General features: G+C 36.7%; 2 protein-coding genes across 2 annotated transcripts in view; one reads left to right on the top strand and one right to left on the bottom strand.

Annotated features, from left to right (window-relative positions):
• Positions 1 to 12,475, top strand: part of MCPH1 (microcephalin 1) — a 277,161-nt gene that overhangs the window by 184,144 nt on the left and 80,542 nt on the right. The window contains exons 11-13 of the mRNA XM_042457433.1: positions 681 to 718; positions 1,905 to 2,067; positions 6,784 to 6,861. Coding sequence (XP_042313367.1) covers positions 681 to 718; positions 1,905 to 2,067; positions 6,784 to 6,861 — 279 coding nt within the window. The remainder of the gene's footprint in view (positions 1 to 680; positions 719 to 1,904; positions 2,068 to 6,783; positions 6,862 to 12,475) is intronic.
• Positions 5,616 to 12,475, bottom strand: part of ANGPT2 (angiopoietin 2) — a 49,721-nt gene continuing 42,861 nt past the window's right edge. The window contains exons 8-9 of the mRNA XM_042446237.1: positions 9,661 to 9,791; positions 5,616 to 8,083 (exon numbers count right to left, since the gene is read on the bottom strand). Of these exons, the coding sequence (XP_042302171.1) occupies positions 7,923 to 8,083; positions 9,661 to 9,791 (292 nt within the window). The 3' untranslated portion in view covers positions 5,616 to 7,922. The remainder of the gene's footprint in view (positions 8,084 to 9,660; positions 9,792 to 12,475) is intronic.

The following is a 12,475-nucleotide window of genomic DNA, read 5'->3' on the forward strand; positions in this document are numbered from 1 at the left end:
GTGTGTACAGATCACACACGTTCCATACAGGTCTCATGGGGTTATGGCCATTGTGTGTGCCTTGCCAGTAGTAGAAGGGTGTGCTAGTCTTTCATTTCACAGTTGCTCACAGTGTGATAACATACTTCATTGTAGATACCTAAGAACTGTGCTTCTCTTTATTGTGAGTAGAGAGGGCAGAGGATGCATGCCCCTTCCCTCCACTCCATGTGTTGTCTAGAAGAATCTTTGCACAGTTGCAGAGTCCAATGCTGGGCTTCCAACTGCATTGATCACTGCATTTCAATACAGTTACATCTTTTCAAAGCTTCCCTGTCAGCAAAGGGAGGGGAGGAACAAAGGACAGGACACCCCCATCTCCCTTTATTCATATAAAGCAAAGGATGGTTGAATAAGGCTCAGAGTCCAATCCATCCATTCAGAAAATCCAAGATTTTATTGAATCTGCTGTAGTACTGAGTCTTTTTGGGAAAGTGGATGCCTAGCTGAGATCTGGTTAAAGAGAAAACCAAATCAAGTCCAGTTATTATTTGCTATCACTGCTAAAGCCTTCATATGCCATATCATATAAACCTGCATGCAAAAACATTAACATAATTTAGGTCTTCAGTGGAACTGTACATATCTGTGTGGAAAAAGAAATGTTATAATTCTCTCATTTTCCTTCCTTAAATCTCTAGCCGTTGAGAACATTAGTCATGACAAGCATGTCACCTGAGTAAGTATCACATATTAAGAATAAGAGCTGAATTTCTCACAAGCTATAGGTACTAAAACTACCATACCAAGCTTACTTTTTTAGTATGTTGTATGACTGGGAATGTGCAATTACATAAAGATGGTGCTGAAATTTGATATTTATAGGGGGGAGGAGTTATGCACAGCTAAACTTTCCCACAGAGCTGAGACAAAGAAGATCCGATAAACTTGAACTTTCAATTTATGTTGTTAGTGTATTCCTGTATAAAAAGAAGGTGATGATAGAGGGAGAAGGAATCTTATGGCATTTTTAAGATTTGGTTCATTGTGAACTTGCATGGATCCATTTCTTCAGATGAATTGAACAAAAATGTTCTGTTCATGAGGGAAAAAAACAATCTCCCAATGAACTGATCGTCAAAAAAACGCAATTTTTACATTTTCCATTAAACTTTGTGGCAGTGTCATGAATATCTCAAATACCTATACTATTTTTTTTCCAGATTTCACCTTGTTATCTTTAAAGGATGCGGGGATGGTTTCCTTTATTTTTCTCTAAAGATCTGTAAACACTCAAAAATAATGGGGATGTTTCCTGTTAGTATGACTCCATTGACGGAAAGCTCTTTGACCTAGCAGAACTGTCTGTCAGTAGAACAAAAAGGGAGGTAGTGTTTGGTGATTCCTTTTACTTCTTGCAGGCTCTCCCAAAGTTGCACCAGAAAATTGAGGGGCTCTCAGACCAGTGTGAGTGTTGGTGGGGGAGCTGAACAGAGGGATTTGTGTATTTTGGAAGGGGAGAATCGTCACCATTTCCTTTCTGCGGATGAAAATCTCTGCTAGATGAAAGAGCATCCCATAGATGGAAATATGCCAGTTGAATCCAGTCCGATAGCTGCATGAAGGAACAAGTAACTGAATAAAACTGACATCTGCCTATGTATATTTACTCAGAAGTAGGCCCTGATGCTTAAGAATTCTCTTGCAGCTGCGCTTAAAGTTTTAGCCTGAGACAACATTAGATATAGTGACCAAAGTGCTTTCTTCTTTCAGAGTTTATATCCTATGTGATTAATTTAATACTTAATATTATTGTATTATCTGTATTACTAATCTGTAATAGTATATTTTGTACTTAAAACCATGTAATTTTAAGCAAATATAGTATTTTCTCTCTCTCTCTCTCTTTCTCTGTCTCCTTGAAGGAAGCAGAATGTGGTTGTTCAAGTGGTGAAAAAGTTGGGAGGCTTTCTAATTTCAGATGAAGTGTGCAAAAGTACAAGTCATGTTATTGCAGGGAGCCCGCGCCGCACTTTAAATGTGCTCATGGGAATTGCTCATGGCTGTTGGATTATCTGTTATGAATGGGTAAGACAGGTGATCCTCATTCATTGTAAATCATACAATTTTTAGCTAGTTAGAAAAACAACAGTGATTCACCTTATGTAAAGTGCCTAGGGATTATTTATTATCAGGATTGCTTGGGTCTCTACAAATGAATAAATGGCTGAAGTAGAATGAATGCATACATTTAGTTAACACCTATTTATTTCAACTAAACATATCAGTGGATTGCAAAGAATTTAACAACTTCTTTGATCTACAGAGAAAAAGTTATCAGGCTCAAAATGTTAAATGCATCTTTCTAAACAGATAATCTCCATATGTGGGAATATTTTGTATGTGTGATCTCGTGGAATAAATCCATAATGACATACCCCCCCAGCCTATACATAGACAGCAAGTAATATCATAAGAAATATCATAAGAAATTGAAGCATCTGAAATATTGCTAGCTTTGAAATGAGGTAACCTGAAAGATTTAGAATAGATAAGCAACAGGAAAGTACACTCTTGCCATATTTATTTTGAAGGTGTTTTTAAAAGAAAAAGAATCAAGAGTACAGTCATACGTTCAGTGAAAAATATGTATAAACTGGGGGTATGCCATTATGCATTTATTCCTCAAGATCATTCCATACGATTATGGATAAAAGTTGGTTATGCATATTGCACAGCCAGGTTTTTACTCTGCTAAAAGAATTTTGGAGATGAAAGGGAAACTAACAATAAAAAGCAGAAAATCAATCCAAAAAGGCAAATCAAATTATTAGTCCGAATTAGAATAGACACACTGAACTGAGATGACACACACCATTCATTAAATACATTTACTTTAGCTGGCATGAAAAATTGCTTTGCATGCTCAGTATGATCATTCAGTTCAAAGTTATGGTAGTTTATAAGGCTACTGTTACTGAATTGCTTTTATCAGAGTCCAGAGAAACCCTTTTTGCAAGTAGAAGACATTTATATGTTTGTATGGCAGTTTGGTTTTCAGTTTCCACTATCTGTCCAAATGCCATGCTGGAATGTCCCCCAGTTTTCAGGAACAGGTTTGTGTGTGTACATGCCTTCAAGTCTCCTGTTGAATTATGGCAACCCAATGAATCTAATAGGGTTCTCTTAGGTATGTAACATCCAGAGATGGTTTTTCCAGTTCCATCCTCTGAAATATAGCCTATAGCAATTATTATTCATTGGCAGTCTCCATCCAAGTACTAACCAGGACAAATCCGGCTTAGCTTCCACAATCAGATAGGATCTTGTGCCTTTAGGGTATTTGAGTTCTAGGAGCAGATTTAATGGAGGCAAAAAGGGAAAAGTAAATCTATATTGCACAAAGTACAACTCTTATATGTGATTATGTTGAATCCCGCCCAGTGCTAAAATTTTTGCTGTATACCTCTTGGTCCAGATTAATTGGATGAATTTTGACTGGAATACACACACACACACACACACACACACACACACTATGTCTCTGTGTTTTACACATTTAAGTTTTAAACTTACAGTGTTACAGTTGGTTCCAGTATAATATGCCCCAATGCCAAACATAAAAATAAATTCCCCAAATAAGTATGCATTCCCCCATTTTACTACAAAAAATGTAATGAAGTATGATAGGAACAGCACAGGCATTCAAGTGAATAGTCAGCTTAGCTACAGATGCTGATTTTAAAATGAATAAAAATAAAAGACATTGAAATCTCTCTATACAGAGATTTCCCAGAACCAAATACAACTGCAGAAATGGAAAGGTCTCCAATATCAGAGGAATTATGTAACAGATGGATTATAATTCATAGAACCGTATTCAAATAAATTATCTCTGATCAAATAGGATCATAAATACAACCAGTATAGTTATTGCCTTACCTAGAGAGTGCTTTGAATAGCAACCATTTCTGTATATTACTTTAGAACATTTTAAAAATATGGGGGAAATACATTATGTACATAATGAAAGAACAAGAAAATAGTGAAGTAAAATATGGGTAGATTGACAGTGAGTAAATTTAGGGTAGGGTGTCATAAGTCAGAATTGACTTGAAGGCACATAAAAAGAACATTTCTGAAAATTGACAGGCCACTTGTAATGTTTCAGCAATAGGAAATCACATTCTTGCCATGTATGTTGTGACATAGCAAAATATTTTTTTTTCTCTCCAATTGAGCTTCCATTGGCATTGGTCAAAGTGACCTGAGTGTAAGACCAGTATAAGACTTTCTGTCTGCAACAAATGAAGCCTTCCTCCTTCCTCCAAAGTCTTAGTGCACAATGTTTACAGCCAGCCAAGTTATTTTGGCTAATGAGGCCAGAAACAACTCTCCCTTTTCCTGGCAAGAATAGTAACACAATAATAAATTTAAAGGACTCATGTTTACTAGTCTCATGACATCAAAAACCAGTTGCCTGCTGTGCCCTAAATGTCCCATTTTATGTATACTGGTCAGGATATGAGACTTCAGACTCTTGAAATCAATGGGGCAGGGTGTGGTGGCAGAACTTTCAGTGTCCAGGGGCTTAATATGACCCCAAGTGGAATGCCACACAAAAGATATGTGTTCTCCTAAAACATATGGAATTTAAAGAAAAGAATAGTGGGGGGTGACATTGACTTTCTTTTCTGACAACATGGATATGAAGGGTGATGAGGGACAGAGGGTTAACATAGGAAGCTACTACATATATGCTGAGTCAGATCTAGAATTAGAATAATCTCCTTTTCTTTGCTTGGATTACAATTCCCAGAATCCACTGACCAAGCTAACTGAATGATTTCTGAGAATTTGGGTACTTAAAAGTGATTTTTCAAAGCTTTGATCAGATCATTGGTACATTTAGTCCAGTATCATTGACATGAAAGTGCTGTCCAAAGGTTCAGGAAGAATTTTTTTCCTATCCTACCTGCAAATTCCAGGGATTGAATTTGGGACCCCTTTTGCATTCAGGGTAAGTCCTTCAGGGCCACTAACTTGTCAGAATTGAGAAGGATTAATATGCATCTACAGGCATTTGAGAAAAGTTTTGATAGTATTAATGAAATTCATGCCTTATTTACCAGATAATAAGTGTTAAATATTTTATTGGTGAAAAATAAAGAGGCATACATTGAAACTGCTACTTATTTTAAATAAAGGCTAGTGGAGGAAATGACACATTTAAGCAGGTTACTGTAAAGGATGTCATATTGTTCCTGTGGAAAAAGTCATTGAACAGTTTTAAGGTCCTCTTGTTTTGATCTTTTGTTAAAATCCTTTTGTAATGGTCCTTCCGGGACTGGACCTGTTAAATCATTGTTATAAACATCCCAGCTGCTGACTACTGACTGATTTAACAATGAATGGTTTTGATTTTTGTTTCACACATACTCAGTTTTGTACATCACTGACAATAGAAGACTGCAGTCACAGCTACTGTAATTACTGAGAAGTTACAGCTGAGAAAGGTGTACTAGTTTCTGCAAGGAAGCCAGACTATTTGTGTAATCCCAATAGCAGTCTTCGATGGAGGACAACTGGGTCCGTCACAAACTTCTTTGGCCCTTCCCCCCCACCTCTTAGCCTATTCTCCAGTGGAATTACTGTCCCGTCACCCATGATAGGGTAAAATTTAACAGTTGCCTCTCTACATGGAATTGTGGTAAGGGGCATCATATTCTTTCCCTCAGCTAGTAAAACATCTGGGACCATTGCTACAAGAAAATGATGCAAAAGACATTAAATAATGACATAACATGTTGTGACAATTATGTGTTGCATTCAAAATGTATTCCCACATCCTGAGGTTAATACCTTTTAGACCTACCGTTTTAGACCTCTGGCAAAAGTGGACGGCACTCCATATCACACTGAACAGAGTTTCTGGCTTCCACCAAGCTATTTCTCTAGCTGCTGGATTTTTAGCACATTAAACACTGTCCTGGAACTTCACCCAAACCAGCTTAAAGGGAGAGTGTTTGGATAGGTTCACAGGGCTACACTGGGAAAACAGAATCTCACTGTTCATCCTTAAAGGTACAAGACACATTCATTCATTTCCTGAATGACTGCAGCTACAGTATACCTGCGTCCACTTGCTTAAAAAATATGATCATAATTCATTTTTCAGATTATCAGGATGTCTCATAAAACCTTCCAAAATAAAATTTTGTAAAATGTTAGCACTGGTATTCTTGTGTGGCTCTTTGAACATGGAAGGGCTGGGCTGGATTCCAAGGACCAGGCAACTTTTTCTCATTCTCAAAATGATGTTTGGGTTGTGTTCTTGAAAAAAAATATTCCCTTTGCTATGAAGCAAATTTCTGAAAATGGGAGTACCCCAAGAAGGCTTTGTGACAGCTCAGGCATCAACTGCTTGATCCAAAATTTGAAAAAGCCACTGTGTGCCACCTGAAATAGCATTATGCATCCAGAAACAGACTTGGAAACCTCCATTCATACTTTTATTAGAGTCCAGTTCCTTGCCTCAGATTTATGTCCATTACATTGCCAGCATATCATTGTTCAGTTTGTATTTGTTAAGCTGAAATTTTCACTTCTAAGAAATGTTTAAATAGACTAAACTATATATGGTGTACAGTATTTTCTTTGCCATAGTGTGTGTAAATCATACTACTGTTTTTTGCAGTGGCCACTCAGCTCCTAATTTATTTTTTATAATATATTCAAAAAAGTCCTACTTCATTGCTTTTGAATACAACTATTGGTTACAGTTTCCTCCCCTTTACTTTGTAGGTGCTGTGGTCTCTAGAATACAGCCACTGGATTTCTGAAGAACCCTGTGAGCTCTCAGTGGATTTCCCTGCAGCTCCTGTAAGTAATAAAAGCTCATTTTTAAAAGCTACTCAGAAAAAGTCACATTTATCATGCAAAATCAAGAGGATAATGATTTGTTTACAGCATTGCAGATCAAATGTTGATAGATAGGGCTATCTTCTTTCCTTCCTCGATGAATACTCATTGGTAAAGGAATATGCACACTTGAAACTTTTCATCAGTAGCTAATTTTCAGCTAGAGAAAGCAAAAGTTGTTTGGTTTGGGATTGTTTAAAATGTATTCAAAATACTGAGTAATTTTAATTACCAAGTAATATTAAAATAAAGGAACTGAGAAAGAAAAATGGTCACTTTTGTACAAATTATATTTCAGTCACATAATAAAACTCTTATCAGCTGCAGGGATATTTCAGTCTTAAAATATTGATACAAATTCAGGACATTTTAAGAAATAAAAAATGTGATCTAATTATACACAGTACTGGACTTTTAAAGAAGACATGTAAAGTGGAGAAATATACATAGGTATGTATGTATGTATGTATGTATATTACAAAAGCATATTAAATATACTAGCCTGTGCTACCAAATATCCCTGAATGTGTGATTACTAATTGTAAGAATCTAAATACAGAAATTAATTACAAAACACCACATTATCTACATACTTACAACTATGGCATGAGAAAGGAGTAGGATATAGTTTACAATGGAGTGTCTTTTTAAGGAGGCACTTAGAGTTCGGTGAAAAAGCATAAAAATTCTTAAGCTTGGTAATTGTATATGATGATCTAGATGTATTTCACAGTTCCAGTTATGCTCATGTGCTATAAATGCTGAAGACATTGTAGTCCTTAAACTTGGGTAGCATCTTTCTAGCTCTTTCTTTTTGCCAAATCATTCTTCCATCAGATATCTCTAGTTCCTTGACATTTAACCGTCCTGAACCTTTAATTCAGGACGTGATTCCTGCAGCATACTTAAGCATATTGTCTTGGCAGGAAGAGCAGTCAAGTTTGATCTGTAGCTGTTTAAAATTGGAATACTTGTCAAGTGAAGTATTTTGAAGTTATTTCAGTATGCAAGTGCAAATACTTTCAGAAATCCGCCGGTCGGATCATCATACTTGTGGCCTTGAGAGAATAGCCTGCTCCTTTCCAGTAGTACCACTTAATCCCTTTAAATTTGTTTGTGTTCTGTCGCAGTGGATAATAGACACCATTCAGATTGGAAGGACCACATGCGTCAAACCACCATCCTGTTTTTAAAAAGAATAAAATGTTAAAGAGAATTCTGGAAAAAGAATGGATAGCTACTTGTGCACAGCATATTCTATATGTATTAAAATTGTCTCCTAATATCAGATCTCAGTCTAAGCCATTAGTTCAAGTGTGACCCCACATCGTCTTCCTTAACAACAGCTGCTCATGAGCTAACAGAAAACACCTCTATTCTGTGAGGCATGTACCATGCTTGGAAATACTGTACTGAAATACAACTCCCAGAATTGCCCAGCAAGAATGGTGCCTCTTACAGTATGGCATCTTTGGTGTTGTTATCACTGTGTTGTTTGTGCTGATCCCACCAATGATCTGCATAGGAATTGCCAGAATTCCTGTATAGTCTACAGCAGTGGTCCCCAAACCGTGTCCTTTAAGAGATTTTGGACTTCAGCTCCCAGAAGCCCCAGCTGTGTTGGCCAGTAGTCTGGAATTCTGGGAGCTGAAGTCTAAAATCCCTTAAAGAGCACCGTTTGGAAACCATTGGTCTACAGGCTCTGGGCAGATTAATTCCATACACTGGACATTCACTAATGTCCCCAGTGGAAGGTCTGTGAAGCAGCTTATGCTTTTGCAATAAATAATAATAATAATAATAATAATAATAATAATAATAATAATAATAATAATAATATAAAATAAGTTTCAAATGATTTAAAAGAAAACATTTTAAATGATCTATTGAAAATATTTTTTAAAACAAAACTTATGATTCTGATGTGCATTCCACAACTGGTTTATATTAATGCTGACAAGGTGTTACTGGTAATTTTCAGTACTTAATGATGTTATCAACAGGTTGTAGATTCCAAGTCTTGACATTCAAAAGTCAGTAGTACAAAATTTTAGTGTTCATGTGGGACTTACAAATAATTATTTTCAGTACATTTCTGTATTAATATAAAGCAGGAAGGATACAGAAAGATTCAGATGATAAATCTTCTTTGATTATATGTATTTTGTGTTTTCACACACTGTGGTTAATCCACAAGTGAGTAAATGGCTTTAGTCTCCATACTATATCTGTAGTAAAGGAAGAAAGGGGAATGAAGAATGTGCAATCCTGGATGAAGCTTAAACTGCTATTTCTTTTGTCAGAGTCACATTCCAATACCTTAATCTTAAGTAGCATCCTGAGATCTTTTTTGAGCCATGGATCTTAATTCTTTGTTCTTATATCTTAACTTAATGCTCTTGCACTATTTTGATTACTTCAGACTGGTGCAAAAGGGGGGTGGGTGGGTTTTGTTTATTCCCCCCCCCCAATCTTTTCTCACGTCTTCTCTGCCTCTACATATCTGATCTGTGCCAGATGTGGAAGGGTGCATTCTGGTAGGCATAATGTCTGGAGTATACTAGTGCTGTGAATGATCCTCATCTGGTTCATGAATCTACTTATTCAAAAGTAAGCAGCAGAATATGAAAAGCGGAGAGTAAAATAATAGCATCTCTCTGCAAAACAAAATTCGCCAACAGTTTGCTTTACAGATTGATGGAGTGCCAATAGAAATAGGAAAAGTGTGAAAATAGGAAGAGTAGAAAATGCTACTCTTACCTCCTGTTAGCATTTGTGAGCATTTGCAGATACATTTGTCATTGTCTGCATCCTTTGTGCTAAACCCATTTCCTGGCTGGCTTATGCTGCTTATTTTGCCGGCTGTACCAGTAAGTCCTTTAAGGTTGATCCTGTAGAAAAAGCAAATACATGTTGAAGCGATTGTTGTGGTTCTGCAGTAGAGAGGAAGTATTTTCGAAGAAGTATCCTGTGCAGTTCTCTGGTTAATGATCTCCACTGTGTCTTTTGCAAAATATTTGCCAGGGACTTGTTGTCAACAGAATATGTTGTTCTGGAAAAGGAATAACCTGTTTGCTCCTGAGTTGCTGTACTAGGGCTTTGTTTTGCTTTGTTTTTTGCAGAGGAGGCAGTTGTTTTTTTAAGTAGAATGGATTTTTTTAAACTATCGTGCAGTTGCCTGCGTTCCAGGATCATAATGTCAAAACAACAGATGGAATTATGTGTACTGTACAGTATTAGAAATTACTGGTGGTGCCTCCTTATCACACAAACAACCCAGTTCCAAATAATCTTCTAATCTGCATCAGAGTCACAGCTTGTCTAAGAAGTTTGCATTGAATATGCATGTAATCAAAATGTTATTTTTCTAATTATGTCCTCTGGCGTGTATCAGTTTAGGTCTGTGGAGTGGAGGAGACAGAAAATGCAAATCCTTTTGTTCATCTTCTCTGATTTTAATTGTTTCAGTGTTAATTATTACTTATCCATTTATGAACACCATAAATGACTATAATGTTTAATTTCTTGGTGATAAGAATGCCTAACAATAAAGTGCTTCATAAAGGGAAAAAGTAGCCCTCATCATACAATGCATTTTTCAATATGAGCTTTTAATAAAGATACATGATTTCAGTTCTTTCATAAAAGATGCCTTTCCTCTTTCATCCATCCCACTCAAAATATGTCCTTCTCTAATATGGTGCTTCTGTGAGATGTACGTGCATTGTTTAAAAGTTTGGCTTTTCCAGATGTGGGACTGCAGTCCCAGCAGTCTCAAGCAAACATAGCCAATCAGAATGGATTGTGAGAGTTGTAGTCCAAAGCAACTGGAAGGTCAAAGGTTCTCCATAGTGTTTTGGGGCAGCATTCATGCATCCAAGGTGGAAAATAACAGGAGGTTACTGTACTCTATAGTTACATGCAGACTTATGGACCTTACATAGTACATCCTGTTCTTGGGATGAGGAAGATTTTATTGTTAGCTGATGTAGAATGTCTTTGTCAGTCTGCATTTTAATTCATATGTATCAGTGTTTCAATGTTATGTTTGGCTTTTCTTCTACTGTTTTGTATTTCAAGGTTTTGAAATGATAAGCAGAAATTGGTCTTAAATAATGTTACAGTATAGCTAAACACTTAGGTTGACTGTAAAAATATATCTGTTTCATCAGTCAAGCATATTTTTAAACACACTATTTCATGGCTCAAAAACTTGGTTGCATTTCAAAAGGAACTGTATTTGCAGATAGCCATTTTTGTCTGTAGAAAATATTTTTTAATAATGTAAATGGACAAGAGTAATGGCCCATTTTGCAAAGGTTACCTTTCTAAACATTATAGTGCCTTAATTTTAAAAATACGAATCCCTGCTGTAGAGTCCAACTAGTTCCAGATGAGGAAATATTTGGGTTGGAGTCAGAATGATTTTTTGCTTCCTAGCCATGAAAGATCTACAGCTTTCTGTAGGATATTGCTATGACCCATAAATGTTTAACAGATCACTCCTAAGCAGAGTTGTAGTGAAATGTTAGTTCTCTCCACCAGCACACACATGCACACACCCTAGTTCCAAAGACCTTCTGGCTCGCAGGGTGTGAGAGGTTTTTCTTTTGCCTTCCCTGTTCAGTTCCACAAGTCTTCCTTGCAACTTGAGTTTCAGACATGGAAAGGAGTGGAATAGTTATACTAGCCTATGGGAAAGAGGATGCCTGATCCAGGATTGTGTCTGGTGAAGAAAGGACCTTTGGATCCTGCAATTCCAAAGATAATTGGAACTTGGGTAATTTTAGGATCTGACACATACTACTGCCAGCAGTAATACCACTGACAGTAGATTTTAACCAAGACAATAGGCATTTTAGGAGCCACCATGGTGAGCAGGATGGAACTCTTCACCACAGGCAGAAAGTGGCCTATTTAAGTGACTTCATTGTTTCTGTAAGTAGGAAAATAAATAGTTGTACTCTTGTCTTTTCTTCACTGAGGTTTCCAGAGAAAGGAAAATGTAGGTTCCCTCCCACTCTAATGATAATTTTTACATTTATAAAAACCAAGCTCTCCAGGGTAAGTTGTAGCCTTTTGTTCTCTCACTTAATGGGAACCCAAGAGAGGAAATTAATCATGTTGCTGCACTGGAGAGCAGCATATCATCCCCTTCCCCATTCTGTTCTGGGAAAAGGTGTTTAATACATGAATAAACTGAGGATAACTGTAGTCCTGAGAAATAGGATTGATACAAATAATTAACATAAAATAATACTCCTGATTTATTTTATTTTATTGGTGAATCCAAACATAAGAGTGACTTCTGTTTTTAACTACATATATATGAGGCTGTGCTATACATTGTTGTTAAACTGGGGTGCATTTAACTTAATAATTCTCCAGGAGAAAAGCTTCCTCTTCACATTTCTAGGATTTTTTCTTGTCTAAATTATATATAAGCATGCTAGTGGTCTATAGTCCAAGTGGAATGGAAGGTTATGCCTCACTCCATGTTTCATACATGGTTCTTACCCCCTCCCCCCCAGTGTGAAACAGACCGATATAAAAAGCCGGCTTCCGGGCGTCTTGG

The sequence above is a fragment of the Sceloporus undulatus genome, chromosome 1, assembly GCF_019175285.1.
Source record: "Sceloporus undulatus isolate JIND9_A2432 ecotype Alabama chromosome 1, SceUnd_v1.1, whole genome shotgun sequence".
Taxonomy (NCBI): domain Eukaryota; kingdom Metazoa; phylum Chordata; class Lepidosauria; order Squamata; family Phrynosomatidae; genus Sceloporus; species Sceloporus undulatus.